Genomic DNA, 23,835 nt, shown 5'->3' on the forward strand with positions numbered 1-23,835 from the left:
AGGGTGTCTGTCTATTCCTCTAAAGAGTTTATCATTTCGGGCCTTCCAGATATACCAGATTATAGACTCCCATTTAACAAAAGTATAAATACACTATATCTATATATATAAAGTAGACTTTTCTCTCTTCTTATGACATGTGGAAGGAGAGTTTGTTGACATGTGTCCTCTTTTTTTGTCTTTTTACATTTTAGATCTTTCTTCTTTTAGACTATTGCAATTTGGTTCATTATTTTCTAATTATGCACTATCTAATCCTTCTCACACTAACTATCATCATTTGAAGTTTGATAATCTATTTTATTGTTCAAAAAATTGCAAAACGAATAAAGAAATAAGTAAAAAAAATATAAATGTATTTTAATATTTAATTTATTCACTGCTAAACATAACATAAACTTTCGCTATTTTATTATTTTTTACTGTTTTATATTATTTCATTTAAACTATATATTTATCTTAATATTAACCAAACTAAAGCAAAACACATAATCTAAACATAAAACCTCCATAATCATAAAGAAAAAAAATTCCAAAGTAACACTAACTCAATAAAGGTCCAGAGCTCAAAGGCGATCAAGAACGAAAATTAACTTACCCCACATTATCATTGAGTGTCTTGGCCAGAACAATCAAAAGTCAGAAAAATGTAGAAATGTAATCTTGAGATAAAGCAATCGCTTGAACACAAAGGAGCGTGATCAAAGACCAATGCAAAGAACCAAGAAAGCGGGTTAGAGGAAAAATAATCAACAGAAGGCTAAAATCACCACGAAGCAGGAAGAGACATACATAACGAACGGTAAGAATCACCTCACAAACTAAACAAGCACAAACAAGACGTCTATGCAAGTGAAGAACCACAAAACTCTGGATAGAAGAGACCAAAGCTCCAAGAGACTAATACCACACACTTATACCAAGGGAAGCAAGGGAAGAAGAGAACGGAAGCCAACCCCCGAGAAACCAGAGCCCAGACTTGAGACCAGAAACAATCTTCAAAATCTACAGAGCATATTCGGAGGAGAAAACTATCCAAATCTGGAGTGGCAAACATGGTGAAAGGGAGAGTCACAGAGACGCAAGCAGCCATGAAAGTTGCAACGAGATGAGGGAACATAGATGGAAGGGTAGACAAAACAAAATCATTCAATCGCGGAGCCGTCCTCGAGCTATAGAAGTCAGATCACCAAAAACCATATCTTGAAAACTAAGACGAGAAGGGACTATCGATGGTAAGCCAACGACGAGGAAAACAACTTCAAAGACGACTAAACTCTGACCCAACCCAAAGAGATTCAGTACCTAACATGAGCCGAAATCTAAGGAAAAAGAGGAGAAAAAGGTGAGGAAAAACAAGAGCACATATGTGAGTCTTTTTCGGTGATGGCGAGAATCACAACATAACGGAAAGGTAAACGAAATGCATAGATGGTTACGGCTCAATGTAAAAATATAGGGAGAGAACACAAAACATCTTTAAAAAGTAATGTTCAAATAATTAGAAAAAATATTAATTTTTACCCTGAAACTATTAGCCTTAAATTCAACAAATGCCTTAATGTAAAATTATTGAAATTCAATATGCATTACATCACAAACTCACTCCACCACTAATAAGGTACTATTATACCCACACCAACACACTATTAAAAAAACAAACACATAATATGTTAGCATATCACCTATTACTACATAACATAATAAAAATACCAAATAATGTTCTTAGCAAATAAAGACGATCACATAGTTAACTAGCTATATCATCCGAAAAATAATAATTAACAACAATAAAACAATATTCTGCGCGAAGCGCGGACATGCCCCTAGTATATTATATAACCCACTAAAAATATATATATAACCCACTTTGGTTTTATTTTTTAAGTAACTAATTAATTCATTGTGCTAAACACCACAACAATTTATTGGCCCAATAAATAAGGAACAATCTGGATTACTAAAAATCTATTTTACACTAATTTTTTTTTCTTTTTTTTTCTCTACTCTCTCATATTTTTTCTTGTCAAAAAAACTATCTAGCTTCGTCTTTTCTCAGATAAAAGAGTCAATAAAGTCAAGCTCCCATTAATTTTTATACTGGAAAATATAGATAACAGTATTGTATATATTAATATATGTAGGCAGTAGCTAATGTAGAAATTATTTAGACTGGGAGGAAAGAAATATAAATATATTTAACTAATTTTAAACTTTTTAACTATATTATAATATATAATAGTTAATATATAATATATGTTTCATATATATATATATATATCATATATATATATATTATATCATATATATATATATATTATTGCTATTTTGTTTTAATTAAATATATATTTATAGGTAAATAAATTATATTTTAGTTAAAATAGATGAATGGTTAGACCCGAATGATATAGTTGTATTTTAGAATGTCATAGTTTTGAATCCTAAATTTTTAAATTGATATTACAGTATAAGCTCTATAAATTAATTATGTTGGGACTATGATATTTTATAGAGTTCTTAATTTATAAAATGTTTCTTTTTTTGATTTTTCTATTTTAGAGTATATCGTTTATATAAAATAAGAAAATAATTAATTTTACCTATATACATTAATTATTTTTTTTTGAAATTTGACTTTCATATCATTTTTTATATTTTTGTGTATATGAAATATGTTTTATATAGTTTCATTTTGCATATAAAAACAATACAATGTTTGTTTGTACTTATATAAAATATGTATATATATAAATTATTAATTTATACTTTTAATGGAACCATATATTTACACATATTTTTCTAAAAAAAATATTATTTTATTATTTTCTTGATTTGTGTAATTTTTTGAACTGACCTAATTCGAGACCTGGAGAATTTATTAATTTATAGTGTTTATTAATTTATCGAGTATAGTTTATAGAATTTCTGCTGTATATACACAGACTTGTATTATTATATAGGTGTTATTTTATATAGTACTAGATTTTTTAACCGCGCTACGCGCGGATAAGATACTATATGTATTTCTCAATTCTAAAAAATAATGCATAATATTGTATTATATTATTTAAATAATATAAAATAAGACTACATAACATAAATATATTTTTTAAATTTTCTTTGTGAAAATCATTATGTGGTTTGATTGTTCTACTTGATTCACATATTTGCATAGTTATTTGTGATAGATGAATAATTACATTTTTATTATCAGTAAATAATATATATTTATTATATAATATAAGAAAAATAAAATTATTTAATTTTAAAATAAACTTGTCTGATGTTGGGGATTCGGTTATAGACATATCATATTCGAATGAGACATTTTTACAGTTATCAATCTTCTTAACAGTCAAGAAACAAATCTGAATATCAAAACAATATCTCATACGATCTCTTTGTGGAACAACTGCTCTGAAGAAACTGAATTTAGGCATCAAAAAGCACTGGAAATGGATTTGCAGATGTGTTATCTAAGTCAGCTTTACAAAGTACTATTTATAGTTCATATATCATTTATGTTCATCCTATTTTTTTGTCCATCCTTTCTTAAACATCTTGAAATAACTGATGCTAATTTAATAATAAACTTTTGGCTCGCAAAAAAAATCAAATTTGTCTAATTATCGCTTAATTTGTCTAACTGATATATATGTATTTTTCAATTCTAAAAAATAATGTATAATATTATATTACATTATTTAAAGAATATAAAATAAGACTACATAACATAAATATATTTTTAAATTTTCTTTGTGAAAATCATTATGTTGTTTGATTGTTGTACTTGATTCACATATTTGCATAGATATTTGTGATAGATGAATAACTATATTTTTATTATCAGTAAATAATATATATTTATTATATAACACGAAACCCAATATTTAGAAACCCGCAAAAACCCACAAAAACCCACTAAAACCCAGAATCCGATACCGGTTGGACCAATAAATAACTTTTACTTTTTTTTTAGTTTTTAAATTATGTTTTATATTCTAAGTTTCCAATTAAGAAGTTAGGTGCTGACGAAAAAAGTTAGATTTTCCTTTTCGGTTTTATATTTTTGATTTTTAAATTTTGATCAAGATTTCATTATGCAACCAGAAGAAAATGAAATTGAACGATGGTAGAGAGAACCAAAATTAGTTGATGTGATTTGGTGTTAGTTTATTTCTGTTATTGACAATTTATTACAATGATCTTTTATTTTTAGTTTATTTTGAATTTGAAGTTTTATTTATTATTCACATTAGACATTAAGATTTTCAATCTCAAGTTCCAACTTTTTAAGATCTTCATTCAAAATATTTTTTTTTTCTTTTAAAAGTTTAAAGACTGAATGATTATATTCACTTATTTAAATATTTATGAATATTATATATATATTCATAAATATTTTTAAATACTTTTTAAACATAAAATGTATACATATCCAAAGTTTAGTTTTTATATATTTATAGCTAATATATTATTATTTAATAAAATTAATTTATTTATTAACCCGCGGTTCATCCCCGGTCGATCCAGTGACCCAGTGAGCCGGTAAGTCGTCCGGTTTGGTGTCCGGGTCGGGTTTAAAAACATTGGTAAATGTACATAAGAGTATGATTACATATTTAGTGATTCTTGTATATGTGTCCAAGAAAGTTTCAATGGCTTAGTGGTATCTGCCCTATATTTATGTCATACTAACCCGGGTTCGATCCTTTCCTTTGTAATGTTTTTTCATTTTTTACGAAAAAATAAATGAGATGACGTGGCAACTTCGGACTATCTGATTGGACGATTTTTTGTGCTTATGTGGACACTCTAAGAGGAGTTTATATCCCTCTTTTAGTATAGTATAGATAGTGGTATCGGGCACGAAGAAAACAACAAGCTAATAGTGAAATGCTTGACGTCACTGATTTTGTCATGAATAATGTGATTAACTAGATGTAGTTGTAATATATATTTTAGTGGAACAGTTCATGGTCATATTCTTTCTTTGCTCATATATAATGTATACATTGTATACATGAAATATTTAGTATAAATGAAAGTAATGGGTCCCTGGAATATAGGAAGTAGAGGCGAAGTTATAATAAATTGAAAATTACATAATAGCTATATTTATGAATTAGTCTTGTGTTCACCCCTTAGCGTTCACCACTTAAGTAATAACCAATAGAAAATTCCTTGTCATATCTTCCTAATAAATAAAAAATTTGCCAAAAAAAATTTAACATTATAAAACTCTAAACCCTAAACAATATAACTCAAATTCTAAACGCTAAATCTTAAATCTTAGGGTTAACACTAAATCCTATAGCTCAAAATTTAAACACTAAATCCGAAACTCTAAATTCTAAACTCTGGGAGTAACCCTAAATCTAGGATTAACTCTAAACCCTTGGATTTAGAGTTTAGGGTCTACGGTTTTGTTAATATGGTTTAGAGATTTGTTGATAGCGTTTAAGGTTTAGAGTTAACTATTTTTCCGTAGAAGGGGGAGCAGGAGAAGCAAACTCTAAACCCAAAACACGGTCAGAAAAATCCTAAAACCTAAAAACTATAAACCCTAAACACTAAATTCCTAGGGTTTATGATTAAACCTAGGATTTATCATTAAACCTATAGGATTTAGGTTAACCCTAGGATATAGGGTTAATCATACAGTTTAGGGTTTAGTGTTCAGAGTTTGAGTTATAGGGTTTAGTGTTAATCATAGGATTTAGGGTTTAGTGTTTAGAATTTGAGCTATAAAGTTTAGGGTTTAGAATTTTGCTATTTCAATTTTTTTGGCAATTAATTGTACTTTCTAATTTTATTTTCATAAACAAGATATGACATGTCAGCTTTTTATTAGTTAATTTAAGTGGTGAACCTAGGTCGGGGCGTTCGGGTCTTCGGGTCGGGTTCGGGCCGGTTTCTTTCGGGTCCGGGTCGGTTTCTTTCGGGTCTGGGTCCTTTGGATCCTACACATTTTGATCCAATAGATACTTGTAAATTTTCACTCCGGGTTCGAGTCGGTTCTTCTCTGGTCCGGATAGGTTAAGATCTATATATGATTAAAATACCTGTAAAATACATGTAATTTTTGGGTCTGTATCTGGTCCGGTTCGGGTTCGGGTATTTAGGATATGCAAAGGACACGCAATACCCAAACTCATTCAGATTTAGTCGATATTTATCATATATATCTAAAATTTTACAAAATAACTTAAATTAAACTATTAATAATTAAAATAAAACATTTTCATACTCTAAATTCTACATTTTAAACCTTTATATTTATTAAAAATGTTACAAAACAATAATAAATATTGTTAACAAAAGATATTTCAACTAAATCATAAAATAATATATATATATATATATATATATATATATATATATAATACAAACAAAAAAATCATAGTTTGGATATACATATTTTTAAGTAGGGTACAATTAGGTTCTTATTGGGTTGGGTCTATTCGGGTTGGTTCTTTTTGGGTCTGGGTCTATTCGGGTTAGTTGATTTCGGTTCCAGTTCTTTCGGGTAAAAGAATTTTGGATCTAAATGGTACTTGTAAATTTTTGGTTCGGTTTCGGGTCGGATATTTTTAGGTCGGTTCCGGTTCGTGTTTTCAGGTTCAGTTCGTGAACCGAAGAATAACTCTATATTTATATGTATTTTAATGACAATTAGTTAGTAAAACGTGGGAATATATAATTGGACGTAACATTTATCAATTGGTCAAAAATAAAGAATGAAAAACAGATTTCACAAGAGAAAGCAAAAATAATTTAATTATGAAGGAAAAAATCACTACAATAAAACTGCGTGATACTGACGGACAACTCCGTCAGAATCTTGTCGGAAAAGGCTCATCCCGATGGAATCCCGACGAAGCATGTTCGTCGGTTTCATCTCGTCGGTATCCGGAAATTCGTCGGGATTTCGTCGGGATATACCGACGGACGTATTTTGTCGGTTTTTTTCTAAAACTTCTGACGACAGATATCCGTCGGTATTTCTAGAAAATACTTAGAAAATACCGACGATGTAAATCCGTCGGTATTGCTAGAAAAACCGACGAAGTATGTTCGTCGGTTTCATCTCGTCGGTATCCGGAAATTCATCGGGATTTCGTCGGGATATACCGATGGACGTATTTCGTCGGTTTTTTCTAAAACTTCTGACGACAAATATCCGTCGGTATTTCTAGAAAATACTTAGAAAATACCGACGAAGTAAATCTGTCGGTATTGCTAGAAAAACCGACGAAGTATGTCCGTCGGTAATTGAAAACATAACCGACAACTTTAGTCCGTCGGAATATCTTGAAAATACTGACAGATCCTGTTCGTCGGTTTTATAGAAATTCCAACGGCTAATTGTATCCGTCGGTATTCCTTTTTTAATTTAAAAAAAAATATTTTTTATAATTCTTAATTTAATTTCAGAAAAAATTGATAATTTAGAATTTAAAAACATTATAGTAATAACTTCAACATTATTATACATTGAAGTTATAAAAAGTAATAAAAAGTTCTTGAAAATTAAAAAAAACAACTAAAAGTCGTCACCGAAGCGGGTCCTAAACCTCTCCAACAAGGTCTGGGTGAGAACATTGTTTTGCTCCATCGCCGTTCAGTTTTGCTGCAGCTCAACCCAGATTTCAGCATTGCCCTTCTTCAGGAACCCAATCTCCATATCCTTGGTCTTAATCTGCTCCATAAGCTCATCAACGGGTGGATAGTGAGCTGAAGAAGAAGAAGAAGCCCCTCCGGTTGGACGAGCCAATCCAACATAACGACCCTTTTTCCTTGGAACAGCCTGAATGAGAAATAACGAATACATATCACACATACATAGCAAAAAGAAATTAGAATGTACCTTGAGAACAAGGTTGTTGAGTTGCTCTACGGTTAAGGAGTTGGAAGAAGCAGGATCGCCTTCTTCACACATAGAAGCTTGAGTCGCGAGGAGATTCTCTTTTCGAGTTTCCACGAGCTGGATTACGTCCTTAATAAGTCCATCCTGAATCTCGCCAGTCTTCTTGTTGGTATAGGCGTTCTTCATCAGGGCAAAATCATCTACGGGAACCCCACCGTTTTCCTTCATCTAAAAACAATATATTTAGTATCACATATTTAAAAGTGAATAAGAAAATCAGATTAGAAACTTACTAGCTGAAGTGCTCGTGTCTGTAAACTCGTTGCCCCTAAGTTGTGGACAAATATCTCTTTCCCACCACGCACGCTACACCGATTTTGCGAGTTGATTGTCGACAAAGACTTTGTCTCATCTTTCGTCCAATGACCACACAAATCCCGCCAAACGTCTGGGTTGATGTGCTTCGGGACCTCACCAACATCGAATTTTTGCTTCCACTCATTGATCTGCTTGGTGTAGTGCGAAGCTGCTTTGCGGCGGAAAGCAATTTTCACTTGTTCTGTAATCCCTGATTCCCAATTGAACTCTTGCTGCAAAATAAATACAAACAAATTTTAGAAAGTTACAATTGTAGAAATTTTTTTATAATATTAAAAATTGAGAACATATACCGCAAATTGCCGAAACCAAAGTTCTTGATCTTCGTCAGGCATGTCATAGAAAGTTGGATAACCACGCTTTAGCATCATCGTGTACTCCATCCTAAGAAGGCTGTTGGTGATACCATTGCCAGACAAATCAAACCTACAAAATAAAACCAAACACAATTAAATGTAAAAGATGAATATAAAATGAAAGAACCTTTTAAAACAAATACTTACCAAGTGGTGTTTGGGACAAAAAGATAATTTGGATCAAGGCGCTGAAGCGATTCTCGGCCAGGTTGCCTAACCAACTCCTCAACAGTCATCGTAGTAGGCAATCCTCCTCCTCTTGAACTTTGAGAAGGGTCGGAAGCTACCGAAGGGGGGGGTGCGGGCTGCTGGACGGGTGCGGGCTGCTGGAGGAGTGGTAGCTGCAACTGGGCTACTAGCGGGTGACGTACTCTGAGTACTCTGAGTGAGTGAAGAAGTACGCCGAGAATAACGTCTAAGTGTAAGAGGAGGTGGTCCATCCCTAGAAAAAAACATTATTAAGTTTTTTTATTATTTAAAAACGTTTTATGATTAAATAATGTTTTATTATAATTAAAATAGTTTTATAATAATTAAAATGTGTTTTTTAATTAATTTAAATAGCCTAATTTTTTTTCAGCTATTAAAAACGAATTTTTATAATGAAAAAATATTTTTTATAAGTAAAATGATTTTTTATAAATAAAAACGATTTTTATATAATTAAAAACGTTTAATTAAAAAAAATCAAAACCTTATACAAATTACAGAAACCCTAAATCTATAACTTCAATCACACAAATCCTAAATCAAAACTTCAATCCCGGCCCTAAACTAACTTCCAGATCCCTAATCAATCTCAAAATCACATAAACCCTAAAACTAACATTGTAAGTACTAGGGGTGGGCGTTCGGGTACCCATTCGGGTTCGGTTCGGGTTTTGGGTTTTCGGAGTTAAAGATTTCAGCCCCATTCGGGTATTTCTAAATTTTGGTTCGGGTTTGGTTCAGATCTTTGCGGGTTCGGTTCGGGTTCGGATAACCCATTTAAATGATTTTTAAAATTTTAAAATTCAATATATAGTTTACATTTCTCAAAATCTGTAAATAAAATACTATATTACATATAAATTTGAATATCATATGTCAGAATACCTAAACTTAACATATAAATTGGTGTTGTCAAAAAAAAAAAAACAAAAAAAACATATAAATTGGTTTGGTTTGAATATTTTGATAGAGAATCAGTAGATATTCCAACTATTTTTGGTGCTTAGAGTATATTTTAGCTATTTTAGAAATTTACTTTTGGCTATTTGTATATATTTTCAAGTATTTTAGACAACTTAGAAGTATCTTATATATTTTGGATGTTTTTAATATACATGAAATCTAAAAATAATTAATATATTTAGATATATAAATCTATTTCAGATACATTCGGGTACCCAAAATACTTCGGTTCGGGTCGGTTTCGGTTTCGGTTCTCTGAATACCAAAATTTTGAACCCGTTCGGATATTTAATCAATTTTGGTTCGGATTCGGTTCGGGTTCGGTACTACTTTTTCGGATCGGGTTCGGTTCGGTTCTTCGGATTCGGGTTTTTTGCCCAGCCCTTTGTAACCATTGAAATCCCTTGAGCAAACTTAAAGGAATTGAAAATCTTACATGATTGGGTGAAAGAGGAGGTCGAATTTGGAGGATTTCGCCGGAAATCGGGAGGGAGGAGGAGGGAATCGCCGAAAATCGCAAGGGAGGAGGAGAGGTTGGGCGGAGAGAGAGAAAAAAGGGGAAGAAATGAGGAAGAAGAAGAGATTTTCTCTTATGTATTCATCGAAAAAACCGACGGACTCCCGACGGGTTTTTCCGTCGGTATTCATCTAACCGTCGGAAATCCGTCGATATTTTAGTTTTGGCAGTTTAGTGAAATTTTGCGCGGTACAGTTTCACCCGGGAAATTTTCTTAATACCGACGACCTTATCCGTCTGTACTTCGTCGGTATAGTCTACTCCGTCGGTTTGCCGTCAGAATATTCCGACGAAATACCGACGGATAACGGTTTAGAGTTGACACAGGGTATCGAAATTATTTATATTTGTTATACGCCTTTCTACAACCGATATATTATGTTATATAATCATAAAACATTCTCGAAAAATGTTTAAAATTAATTTGAGTACTACAACTTCTGAGATCTGGTACAAGCCAACTTAAAAGTGTATGACGTTGTTCAAACGGTTTTGATTGAATGATTATATGTCATGTTCAAAGTTTTAAAACTGTCAGAATACAATGGTTAGATTTATTATCTGATCTTATATATGATATCTAATCCATCTATAAAACAAAAAACATACCTGTAACAAACCCGGGAAATTTTCTTAATACCGAAGACCTTATCCGTCTGTACTTCGTCGGTATAGTCTACTCCGTCGGTTTGTCGTCGGAATATTCCGACGAAATACCGACGGATTACGGTTTAGAGTTTACACAGGGTATCGAAATGATTTATATTTGTTATACGCCTTTCTACAACCGATATATTATGTTATATAATCATAAAACATTCTCAAAAAATGTTTAAAATTAATTTGAGTACTACAACTTCTGAGATCTGGCACAAGCTAACTTAAAAGTGTATGATGTTTTTCGAACGGTTTTTATTGATTGATTATATGTCATGTTCAAAGTTTTAAAATTGTCAGAATATAATGGTTAGATTTGTTGTCTTATCTTATATATGATATCTAATCCATCTATAAAACAAAAAACATACCTGTAACAAACCGAAAACCCTAAATTGATAATTTCCGTCGGTATTCCGTCGGCAATTACCGACACATTTCCTACGAAACCCTCTAATTCGAGGGTTTCGTCGGAAATGCGTCGGAAATGCGTAGGTAATTACCGACGGAATACCGACGGAAACCTCAAATTCCAGGGTTCCATCTGTTTTCCGTCGAAATCCTGAGGTTAAACCTCCTGAAACCTTAATTTTGTGGTTTCTGACTATTGATATATGCTTTTGTTATATATATATATATATATATATATTTTTAAAAATCTGTAACATTAACTTTATTTGTTTTTAAAATAAATCTACAACTTTTATGACCTCAATTCCATTTAATTTGTTTTTTTTTAAATTAAAAATATAGAACGTTTCAAACCCATATAATTTGTTTTTAGAAGAAATCTACAACGTTTAAAAGTAATTTGCAAATACATTCATAAAAGAGATATCTACTCTGCATCTGAGGAATTATCTGATGATGAACATGATGAATCTGAATCGTCTTCGTCAAACTCTCCAATCTCGCCATCCTCTTCGGTTAATCGTTGTTGTAGTGGATCAAATACTCCTTGTACTCGGATTCTGGGATTTATTGACATGACAACGATCCAAGGATCGTTCCTTTGCCTAATCCGCGGATAAAGAATATAACAAACCTGAAATATTATAAATTATATAAGTCGAAGTAATTATATATGATTACTTTAGATGGAAAATATATTTCAAAATACATACCTGGTCAGCTTGTGAAGCAAAAATGAATGGATCATAATAATCCAGTCGTCGTCGCGAATGTACAGATATAACACCGAATGCGTCAGTGCTTACTCCGCGACCAACAACGTTGTCGTACCACTCCCGGTAGAAGACAGTACATCTCATGCCAATCATTCCCGGGTACTGAATTTTCAAAATCTCGCGTACGTTACCGTAGTACACATCGTCTCCGGATGACGAAGAAACCCCACAATCAACTGTTCTCCTCGCAGTATTTTCCTTAAGAACTCTGAATGCATATCCTCGAGTGCAATATCTCGGATATGACTTCGCAACAAATTTTGGACCACAAACTATCTCACGTAACCAATATTTAGGTGGGTGCCCAATAGCTAAACAATGGCTTACCTATAAAAACAAGAAAAATGTTATCATTCATTAAAGATAATAAGTAAAATGATTTGTTACTACTAATTACTGATTAGACACTTACATAATCAGAAAGCCATGTTGCAAAGTTGTTTTGCTTGAGTTGTTCTAGTTGTTCTTCGGTCGCATCCGGGTACTTTAAGCGCATCTCTGCCAAGTAAATACTGTAAAAAACACAAAATGTTAGATATGTGTCAAAAATATTGCAAATAATTCATAGTTTTAAATCTATGTACCTCTCTTATTCAAGAACGTCTTCGCAGTTTGTAAGCAAATATGTGTGCAAATGAGCATACTCAGCCACGGTAAGTATCTGATCCGATCCGTTGACTTTCCACTATGTCGTCCAATTTGTGTAAACATGTTTGGCACGTAAACATAATAAGTTGCCCTTTCACCTCTATCATCATGCCGTGCAGGTTTTCGACTTTTTGTTCGAACTTCTGATGGAAAGTAGTATTCAGCAAAGTTTGAGGTTTCTTCATTGATGCACTGAGCCACTATTGATCCCTCTACCTTGCTTAAATTCTTGACCTTCTTCTTCAGATGAAACATATACCGTTCGTACAAATACATCCATCTGTACTGCACGGGACCACCGAGTGCCGCTTCTCTCGCAAGATGAATAGCAAGATGCTCCATAACATCAAAAAATGATGGAGGAAATATCTTCTCGAGGTTGCAAATGATCACCGGTATTTTAACTTCCAAATTGCGAATACCATCTGATGTGAGTGATCTCGAGCATAAATCACGGAAGAAATCACTTATCCCTACATACACAAAGAAAACAAATTCCATAAGCGCATATATAAGCATTAAAAAATAATATGACAATTAATTAACTATGTTAAATTTTAAAGTATCTGCGATTGCTTCATGGACATTTCGTGGAAATATTGCGGAAAACGCAAAAGGAAGGAGGCGCTGCATCATTACATGACAATCGTGGCTCTTCAAGCCAGTAAACTTCCCATCACTTTTGTCAACACAATTACGCAAACTTGATGCGTAACCGTCTGGAAATTTAACACTGTGTTTTATCCAATCAAAAAACTCTTCTTTTGCAGTTGCATCCAGTCGATACATGGGAATAGGACCTTTACTGTGCTCATCAACATGAAGTTCGGGACGAGCACAAATATCAACTAAATCCAGTCTTGACTTCAAGTTATCCTTCGTCTTGCTTGGACATCAAGGATAGTGTTCATCAAATTGTCGAAAAAGTTCTTCTCGATATGCATGACATCTAAACAATGCCGCAACAAATGAGTCTCCCAATAGGGCAAATCCCATAAGATACTCTTCTTATGCCAATTATGATGTTCCCCTACACCATAAATCGGTTCATGTCCGTTTCCACCCACGTCTGGCGTTCTATCTGCACTAAAATCTCTTAATTGTTCCTTCAACTTTTTGCCACTTACTTTTTCAGGTGGACTGTCAAACACCTTCTTGTTCTTTGTAAACAATGTCTTACTCTTACGATATGGATGATCGTGTGGTAGAAATCTCCTATGACAGTCAAACCAACAAGTTTTCCGACCATTTTTTAGTTGGAAAGCATCTGTGTTGTCTTGGCAATAAGGACATGAGAGCCTCCCATGCGTGGTCCATCCAGATAACATACCATATGCTGGAAAATCACTTATTGTCCACATAAGTACTGCTCGCATCTGAAAATTTTCTTTCCGCGAAACATCGTATGTATGAACACCGTGCTCCCATAATAATTGCAGCTCATATATCAATGGCTGAAGAAACACATCCAGTGATCTCTTAGGATGATCTAGCCCGGGAACGAGAATTGAGAGGAACAAAAACTCTCGTCGCATTACCGGCCACAATGAATATTGTCTTCCATGCTTTCCAAATGGGCTGAAACCATCTGTGCATAGTGCAAGATACACATTTCTTACCTCAGATGCAAATTCTGGATATGTTGATTGAAAATGCTTCCACGCCTCTGCATCGGAAGGATGTGTTATCTCACCAATTGTTAAGTGCTCTGCATGCCATCTCATTGGTTCTGCTGTTCGTTCTGACTGATATAACCTCTTTAATCTTTCAGTCAACGGCAAATACCACATTCGTTTGTATGGCACCGAAACTCTTCCATTCGTATCCTGATAACGAGGTTTCCGACAGAATTTACAATTCTCCCGATTCTCATCTGCTCTCCAGTAAATCATGCAGTTATTGATGCATATATCTATCACCTGATATGGTAAGCCAAAACCAGCGACCAATTTTTGTACCTCATAATATGAACCAGGTGCAAGATTATCTTCAGGTAGAACATCTCTAACAAAATCTGCAATCGCATCCACACATTCTTCAGCCAAATTATAGTCAGTCTTTAGCGCCATCAATCGACTTGCGGATGATAAAGGTGAATGCCCATCTTTACATCCTTGATACAATGGCTGCTTAGCTGCATCTAACATTTCAAAAAATCTCATGGCTTCTAGATTGGGTTGTTCTCGTCTATCTCCTTCCTCTTCACCCGAGAAATTTTCTAAACTGGGTTGTTCTCGTCTATCTCCTTCCTCTTCACCCGACAGTAAATTTTCTCTATATGCATCATATACCATCTGAACAGTTCCTATCCCAAAATCTGCATCCGTGCTAGGTTCATATAACCTATCGACAGTTTGAGGTTCGCTACTACTACCATACTCAAATCTTTCTCCATGAAGATACCAAATCTTATAACCACGTGTAAACTCTTTCAGATATAAATGATTCCATACTTCCATTTTTTTGACACGGATATCTGTATCTGGTCCGGTTCGGGTTCGGATATTTAGGATCTGAAAAGGACACGCAATACCCGAACTCATTCAGATTTAGTCGATATTTATCACATATATCTAAAGTTTTACAAAATAACTTAAATTAAACTATTAATAATTAAAATAAAACATTTTTATACTCTAAATTTTACATTTTAAACCTTTATATTTCTTAAAAATGTTACAAAACAATAATAAATATTGTTAACAAAAGATATTTCAACTAAATCATAAAATAATATATATATAATACAAACAAAAAAATCATAGTTTGGATATACATATTTTTAAGTAGGGTACAAATAGGTTCTTATTGGGTTGGGTCTATTCGGGTTGGTTCTTTTTGGGCTTGGGTCTGTTCGGTTAGTTGATTTCGGTTCCAGCTCTTTCGGGTAAAAGAATTTTGGATCCAAATGATACTTGTAAATTTTTGCTTCGGTTTCGGGTCGGATATTTTTAGGTCGGTTCCGGTTCGTGTTTTTCAGGTTCAGTTCGTGAACCGAAGAATAACTCTATATTTATATGTATTTTAATGACAATTAGTTAGTAAAACGTGGGAATATATAACTGGACGTAACATTTATCAATTGGTCAAAAATAAAGAATGAAAAACAGATTTCACAAGAGAGCAAAAATAATTTAATTATGAAGGAAGAATTAATGGAGTTTATATTGAAAATGCTTTTAGAAAGAAAAGTATAATACACATGAAATTCAAAAAAAAAACAAACGATAGAACATCCGAAGAGTCAACTGTGAAACTTTCACTCAGAAATTTATATACAATAAAAATACTTTCATTACAAAGTGCTGTAAAAGATAACCGGTTAAATATAACACGGATGCAAATACTTAGCAATTGCTTAGTTTCAGCATAATGGAGACATTAGTGTTGTCAGAAAGTGTTGGAACCATCCGGAGCAGCCCTTTAAACCATTTTACATTGAAGTCAGAACCTCCCAACCATACAACCAGTGCCTCTAGCGTCTTTGTGTTTCTCAGCAGACATTCTATGAACGATGCCAATAGTTTCCACGTTGAATCTTTAGAACGCAACATCGAATGCGTCTCACATGAGGTAGGAAAAGCACCGTATTTCAATCTCCAGTATTTATCCAATTTCAAGCCTTGTGAATCCAGATAGCTGTCAACATATTCATCATCCTGTAGTACATCAAAAGTAAATCCAAAAGCGCACTATAAATTATTTTCACTTTTTTTTTTCTTGAGCTACAAAATACGTACTAATCTTGTCAGGCCTGAATCTTGTAGCAAACTAGCTCAGCAAAAAAGAAAGACATGGCTCTTATGTTCTTTTTACTTATTATTAGTTTGCATAGTTCTGTTATAGAGAAAAAGATGAAAGAGGTTTCTAGTAAAGATATATTACCATCATGCTGCCTTTGTCCGTTGTGTGTACTATAAGCTTCTTTAAGCCGGGTGAATTTTGGAGTAACCATGCAATACCAGGAATAACAGATCGAACAAACTTTATTTTAACAATCAAAGTTTGGTCTCTGAGCACTCGGAAAGGAAAACGTCGGATCTCAGCAACAGATAGAATCTAACAAATCCATTGGGAAAAAAATCACACAAAAGTTAAATATCAAAAAAAGCATAGCAAGAACTATTCGTCAAAAACTAATTAGCAAGTTCGTAAGTCAAAGAAAACTGACAAACCTGAAGAACTGTTTTACTAACAGTAAGTCTCTCTACATTCTGCACTTTTGCTATCATCTTTAACACCATGGTCAGAAGAAAATCAACCCGGAAAGAAAAGTTTCCATCAATGCCAATATCAAGGTAAGCCTCAGTCAAAGAAGAGACGTCCACTAAATTACATGTGTCCGAGGTTTCCAATCTCAAATAATGGATGTTTGGAGCTATAATTTTAGTTGGTCGTGAACCCCAACGGTGGTGCTTCATTTCCAATCTTGTTAGACTCAGTGACTTACTCAGGTCAAGACAATTAAATACACCGCAGTAATACAATGCCAAGAATTCAAGCTTTGGACAGCCAGAAATAATCTTTACAATGGATTCATCTCGAATACGACATCTGCGCAGTGACAAGTTCCTTAGCGATTCCCAAGACACTGTGGCTCCCGGAATCATATGTCTATCCCTTAATTTTACGCTTAGTTGTTCTATAGAAGAACTAAGATTAAAAAAATCTGGAAAAGTATACTTCCTGTGATTAAAGAAGGTCAAAGAAAGATCCTGGACTCTGCGAGACATAGCGAACTCGATCCAGCTATTAATCTGAGCAGTAGAGTGATTATCATTGTAGATACCAAGATGGAAGCACATGATTTTGGGAGCTGTGTAGTGAGTAAGGATTTGGTTTATCCCTCGAGCCTGTGGTCCAAAGTCATGGATGTAGAGAGAAGTTAACTCGCGCCATAAATGCCTCCATCGTCTCGACAAGGCAGAAGTTCTGATGGCTGAGATGGTGACGATAAAGGAGAGAATATGGTGAAGGATCTCATCTGGCATGGAGCTGATGAAATCTCCACGAACATCCTTTGCTCGTTTGGTTTTGCGGTGTCTAGTTTTTTTACGACGTTGTCGCTGGCGACGTCTCCCTAGCCAATCCGCCATGCTAACTATTGTTCTATGATTTGCAAATATGTTTAGGGTTTCCGTTTTTTTGTTTAAAGCACAATTTTATTTTTTGGAATATTAGAAATGTAAAACATAAATTCACAATGATTGTTCTAATGGGATAAACCATTTTTGTCATGTTTTTATTTTAATTACCTTTTCCATTTATCAAAATTAATGAGTCAATAAGTTTTTATCGTTGATTTATTATGATACTACAATTATAAAAAGAATACATAGACGATTTTATAACCAAATGAGAATTTATGTCTAAGTCTGCATCATTTGAGCCGTCTTATGAAAATCCGCGTATGACTAGGTTTACTTGCACTCCATTAAATATCCTTTGTAAGTATTTACTCCTTAGTCTGTATAATTGTTTAATATATTGTTTTTTTTTCCGGAAATTGAAACCTGGACCTCCTAACGTAGAAACATTAATGAACCCTCAATTAATGGAGCTTCCACTGAAATAAATAGTTTTATAGACCAAACATATTATGAAATATATAAACAATGAAAAAAATTACTCATATCAATTTAGTAGTAATTTTTGGGATTCTTAAACTTTTTAAGTAAATATTTCAACTTTTTAGGAATAGCAGATTTCATATTCTACAAAAATGCATAGTAGAAGTTGAATTCCATATTTGTTTGGAAATCTAATTTAATAAAAAATCAGTAATCTAACTTACAATATGTATTCTACATTCGGGAATACAATATCTACAGATTTCAAAGTTTCCTAAATTTGTTATGTATGCATCTTCTAATCTTAACACATTCCTTTAAAATTGTGTGAATACGCAATCTAGAAACAACTCAAAATACTAAGGGTCCAACTGGTGACTACTGGTGACTATAGTTGAGGAAAGTAGTGACAATGAATACTACTTTGCACTTCATTCTCAAATTATTTTACCATTTACAAGGAACGTTTATTACTTATAGAAACTAATATATAGGACCTAAATAATTCCTCATCGTTCCTTTTTTCTAATTTTTATAGCACAAATATATTCCATGTCAAATTAGATAAGGAATAATTATTCATTCAATGTTTTTCTCGTAATTCCTTTAGATTATATTTTCAGTAGTTCCTACCATTCCTAAAGTGATCACCAGTTGGACCCTATGATTAATAGAAATTTCTTTCGAACCACTTGGCTTATTTCTACATAGAGTAGAATCTATAGCCAACGAATAATCATGAACAAATCGTCAAATATATGGAAATACAGTTACCAAATATTTTGAAAATATATGGGAATCTTTTTTATTTCTATATATGACTAAAATCGATATTCTTTACAAAAAAAAACCAAAATGGGAATTGAAACTAGTCCCTTGTTCTTCATTCTATCCTTGGTTTTCATCAAAATTTTCTATTGGTTTTCACAAACTCTTCTTCTTCTATGATGGATATCTATGTGACATGTGGTGTATGGGAATTAGGTGCAACTACATCATGGATATTCTCTGTTGATGAAGAGAAAGGGGGAAGGTTACTAGTTGTGGAATCGGGTTCCACCTTAGAAGAGTTGAATATAATGGTTTTGGAGGATTTTGGTATCAAAGAAAGCATTGCTAGTTTGGAGTTAAGTTATCTACCTATTGAGTTATCAATACATCTGCATGTCCACCATTAATCATTCAAAACTATTGATTTGGTCATTTTGGCTTATCTTATGAAGTTTTGGACACGGAGAGCAAAAAAACTCACTGGATATTATCAAGTCCAGCTCATTTTGAAAAATGTTGCTAGTCCAAAAATGACCCAAAATGCTTGCCATATTTTGGAGGTAAAAAGAAGTGACAAAAATGAGTCAAAAGAGCCAGCCTGCAGCCACAACACATTTATTTTCATTGGATTTAGTATTGTAATTGCTTATTTACAAGGAATCTATTATGCCTGCTTTTACCATATTTTGTCGAAGAATTAGTACAAATAATACTATAAATAAGTTGAAATATCCACTGAAATAAAACAGAATTTTGCTTATTATTTTTGGAAACCTTTTGAGAGTGTTTCTCATGTTTTTTTCCTTTGGGAACTTTTGATCTTTAGTGTGATTCTAAAGATCAGCCGGCTTACCAAAAGAATCTCATCCTCACTTGTGGCGCCATTCGACCAGCCAATTCCTCTAGTCAACGTTTCAAGGGAGCCGTAACTCCTAGGTTTAATATACTTGTGGTTAATGCTTCACGGCATCCAATAGTTGTTTGTGGTTCCACCACCTTGAATTAATCTTGGTGAACGTTTAGAGAAATTGAGGGACATGTTTGACATACATGTGGTAAAAGTTGTAAGTCCACTAAGTTGTCTTGGCTTATCCCCTCTACCCTTTTAGAGACTCGACTCCTTGGGAGATTTCTATCAGGTTAGCAACAACTTGGCATCAATCTATGGTACAACCAGATCTAGTTCAGAAAATTTAAAGAGTGTATTTAGAGTTTTATTGTTTTCATTTACTATAAAATGAAACATTATGTAATCTATTTACAAGCAGAAAATGTGCATCGTCTTCAACCTAAAACCATAATTCTTTCTTGCTTTCGAATTGACCTCTAGCATCATATCCAACTGCAACACAGACGACAAGTCAAAGCTGAACATGGACCGAAACAACACACTATATACTTTGATTGGTTGTTGTTAAATTTCATAAATTGGTTTAAAACTTATATAACAAGTCGATTCAAAAGATTTTGATAAAGATGAAGCTCATAATGGAAGAATGTTTACATAATCAGAGAGAAAAATGAGTAGTATATAACACAAAGCAAATGTGAGCTTCTAATTCATGAAAACATAAACGATTCAAAGACCATTTAGTCTTTCTCCAGACACTTCTACTATTTTCTTCCCAAGGCTGACATATGTGATGACTGACGACAATAAAAATTTGGGTTCATGTACTTGCTCATCTTCTTATTTAGAGAACAAGATACATTTGATCTATAAAGCTTCCCTTTTGTAAACTTTGCCATTCGTAAAAGCACTTTCAAGTACCTAAAATACATGTTTCTCGTACAAAAAAAATGTTGAACAGAGCAAACCGTATTCAATCAACAAACAAAATAATTTACATTCGATCAATAAAATGTAAAACTTGGCGATAACAAAAATACTAGTGGTGTTTGGTAGTTGTAGTTGCACCTTATAAATATTTTCTATGTAATAATTATAATAAGAGAGATCAAGTCATTCGTAGTTCATTTTAATGGCAATTTGAGTTTACCTCTTAGTGACAATTTAGACGTTCTGAGTGTTGTTCCCAAGTAGGAGTGATAAGTTGATGTTGATGAAGATGATTGTTTATATTTTTCAGATTGACTTACATGTGCTTGTTAGTTTTAAGAATTGAAAGGCTGAACCGATACACCTTGGTCATTTTCCTGCTAAAAAAAAAGTGTGCAAAGGATCAGACTATTCTCCGTAGGAAATAGAAAGATTTCTCATCCAAGAAATTCATTACAAATGTATAATGAGTCATGAAATGCACACTAATGGTCAGATGTTCATGATAATCAAATGAATTTGGGAGAAAAACAAAGTCAACTACAAATTCAAACAAGATTGTCACAAAATAGTCAATTTCATCTCCATCAATCAAATAAAACACAATATTTATCATTCTCATGTGATTGTTTTCGACTTCAGGGTTTTCAATCTCATTTCAGATTTCGTCTACAAAAAATTCATCCATGGTTCATCTAGTTCGAAAAGAGGTTTATATTTCTCAAACATCAAAAATTCAAACTCAAGATCATCTGAAGCACACATGTAATTCATATCAAAACATAGTTCATGATAATCTCTAGTGAACTTTCTACTTCAAGATATCTAGCATATTAGTCCCACATATCATATCATATCATATCATATCATATCATATCATATCATATCATATCATATCATACCATTTCATATCATATCATATCATATCATAGCATTCATCAATGAGCACCAAAAAAACAAAAAAAATGATGGTAATACCTTCAACATAAGGCAAATGACTCCTCAAAAGCATGAATTTCAAAATCAAGTCGCATATACCTTCTTATTGGATTGGTGTAACACAATATATTACTTCTTTAAGCTAATGAGTAACCATTATCTCATGCATTTTGCTCACTTCTTTTTAAGTGATGCTCGATGCGCCACAAGGTTCGCCAGAGCATTGCTTCTAAGGATCTCCTTGTGATTATTGGATTCTCTTTGAGAAGCTCATCTAACATCACCCTTTGTTCTACTTTTGTAGCACTAACTCCCTATGCTATAAAATCCTCAATACTAACTTTCGTTGAATTTTAGATTTCAGATATGGATTAAATGATCAAGTTTGATATGTTCACAAAACGCAATAACATCAACTTATGTTAGTTAAGGACATTTTAGTAATATACAATTCTTTTAGGTATTTAATCAAATATACTTTGTGCGTTAAACAACCTAGCCTCAAAAACTAGGTTATCGATCATGTTTCAGCATTAATAACAACCATAGATGAATTACCACATGATAAATCCCTAACCTCACAACCCTAAATCAACAACCCTTGAAGTCCTTTTAAGTACCATAGAATTCAATTGTGCAACTACTCAAACATTACATAAGAAAAGAGAAAGAAGAAGAGGAATGCATGATTATATAGGATCGATCACTTTTAGGCCATTTAGAGTCTTTATTATGTATTTCGAATCTGTTTTAGGTCATTAACATGTCTAGGTGAGTTTTGGAGTACTTTGGGGATTATGGAAAAAAAAATGGAGTTTAAAAGGAAGAAAACCGTTGCTGTGCAGAAAGTAAAGTCGAGATACAATGTGAGCGTCGACCAACGCTTCAATGGTGTCGATTGACGCTGTTGTGGATTGACGAGGCCCACGTGACTTTCAAAATTGCATTTTCCCCAGAAATTTATTTATTCTCAAAGAAACCCTTGGACGTGTTTAACATATTTATATTTATTTTCTACCCACTGTTTAGGCTACGCTTTATTATTCTTGGAGAGTTTTTAGAAAAAGGATCAGAAATCCTTCAGAGATTGATTGGGACTCTAGTATTTCTTACCCATAATTTTTATGCAATTATTTCAGATTATGATTTGTGTTTCCTCTATCGTGTTTGAGTAATTCACTTGTTATATTTAGAGATTTAATAAGGTTTTGATGAACTTGTGATTGATAGATCTGCTAGGGTAATTTATTGATCTCTTATTTGAGAGAGTTCTCTTATTCGATCACCAAGTATTACAATTGATCTCTTATTTTTGAGAGTTCTCTCAGGATAATTTGAGCATATCAATATACAAAAAAACAGAGTTTAAGATATATATCTTTAAAAGTTATGTATATATCTCATAAAATGGGTGGCCAGCACTAAAACACGATTCTTCTTGGGTTTATATGTATTTCTATCAAAATGGTATTCTCTTGGTGGGTTCGGATCTGATCTGATCTGAGAAATTAATTCGTTAAATGCACATGATCTCTCGATCATTGGCTTCGAGATTGATCGATTTCGTGATCAAGATTTATGTGAGAGTCTTCAATCGAGCTATTCATTCCTTTTGGCATTTTACTCCGATTGACACAGGATCGTCGATCATAGGATTAGGGATCGATCAATCCTTTCCATCCTGGACAAACTCCTAATTTTCTATGTTTTGTTTTTCTAGTTGCAACTAGATGAGTTCATGAAAATTGCCATATTTTTTTATCGCAACATTAGATTGTTTTGAGAGTCTCCTACATTTCACTTTGTTTTATCTTTTAACTCTAAGGACTCCTGTCATAGCTTATGAATTCTTTCAGCCACCGTCTGTAATCTGCAAGAGAAAACAAATGATGTTCCCATGAGTGTATTGATTGTTATTTCCTCGGAAATGATTCAGCTCCCAGTTAGTCTAACCATGAGAACTTCAAAGATATTTCACGGTATAAACAA

At 33.1% G+C, this 23,835-nt stretch overlaps 2 protein-coding genes across 2 annotated transcripts; both read right to left on the minus strand.

Annotated features, from left to right (window-relative positions):
• Positions 1-13,253: 13,253 nt before the first annotated feature.
• Positions 13,254-15,245, minus strand: LOC125586068. The gene is made up of 2 exons (XM_048755865.1): positions 14,406-15,245; positions 13,254-13,259 (listed from the first exon to the last, which is right to left on the minus strand). Exons 1-2 carry the CDS (start codon positions 15,243-15,245, stop codon positions 13,254-13,256), a joined length of 846 nt encoding a protein of 281 aa, XP_048611822.1.
• Positions 15,246-15,590: 345 nt separating this feature from the next.
• LOC106395891 (putative F-box/LRR-repeat protein At5g02700) lies at positions 15,591-18,934 on the minus strand. The gene is made up of 3 exons (XM_013836216.3): positions 16,962-18,934; positions 16,672-16,845; positions 15,591-16,445 (listed from the first exon to the last, which is right to left on the minus strand). The coding sequence occupies exons 1-3, from the start codon at positions 17,880-17,882 to the stop codon at positions 16,134-16,136; spliced, it is 1,407 nt and encodes a 468-aa protein (XP_013691670.2). The 5' UTR covers positions 17,883-18,934; the 3' UTR covers positions 15,591-16,133.
• Positions 18,935-23,835: the final 4,901 nt, after the last annotated feature.

This window comes from Brassica napus, chromosome C4 (assembly GCF_020379485.1).
Source record: "Brassica napus cultivar Da-Ae chromosome C4, Da-Ae, whole genome shotgun sequence".
Taxonomy (NCBI): domain Eukaryota; kingdom Viridiplantae; phylum Streptophyta; class Magnoliopsida; order Brassicales; family Brassicaceae; genus Brassica; species Brassica napus.

Bases quoted from the DNA above. Each gene is read 5' to 3' on its own strand.
- LOC125586068 (XM_048755865.1), bottom strand. From the start codon at position 15,245: ATGGAAGTATGGAATCATTTATATCTGAAAGAGTTTACACGTGGTTAT.
- LOC106395891 (XM_013836216.3), bottom strand. From the start codon at position 17,882: ATGGCGGATTGGCTAGGGAGACGTCGCCAGCGACAACGTCGTAAAAAA. The intron at 16,846-16,961 runs GTTTGTCAGTTT...TGGATTTGTTAG, and splicing joins TTAGTAAAACAGTTCTTCAG to ATTCTATCTGTTGCTGAGAT. The intron at 16,446-16,671 runs GTAATATATCTT...GATGTACTACAG, and splicing joins CGGACAAAGGCAGCATGATG to GATGATGAATATGTTGACAG.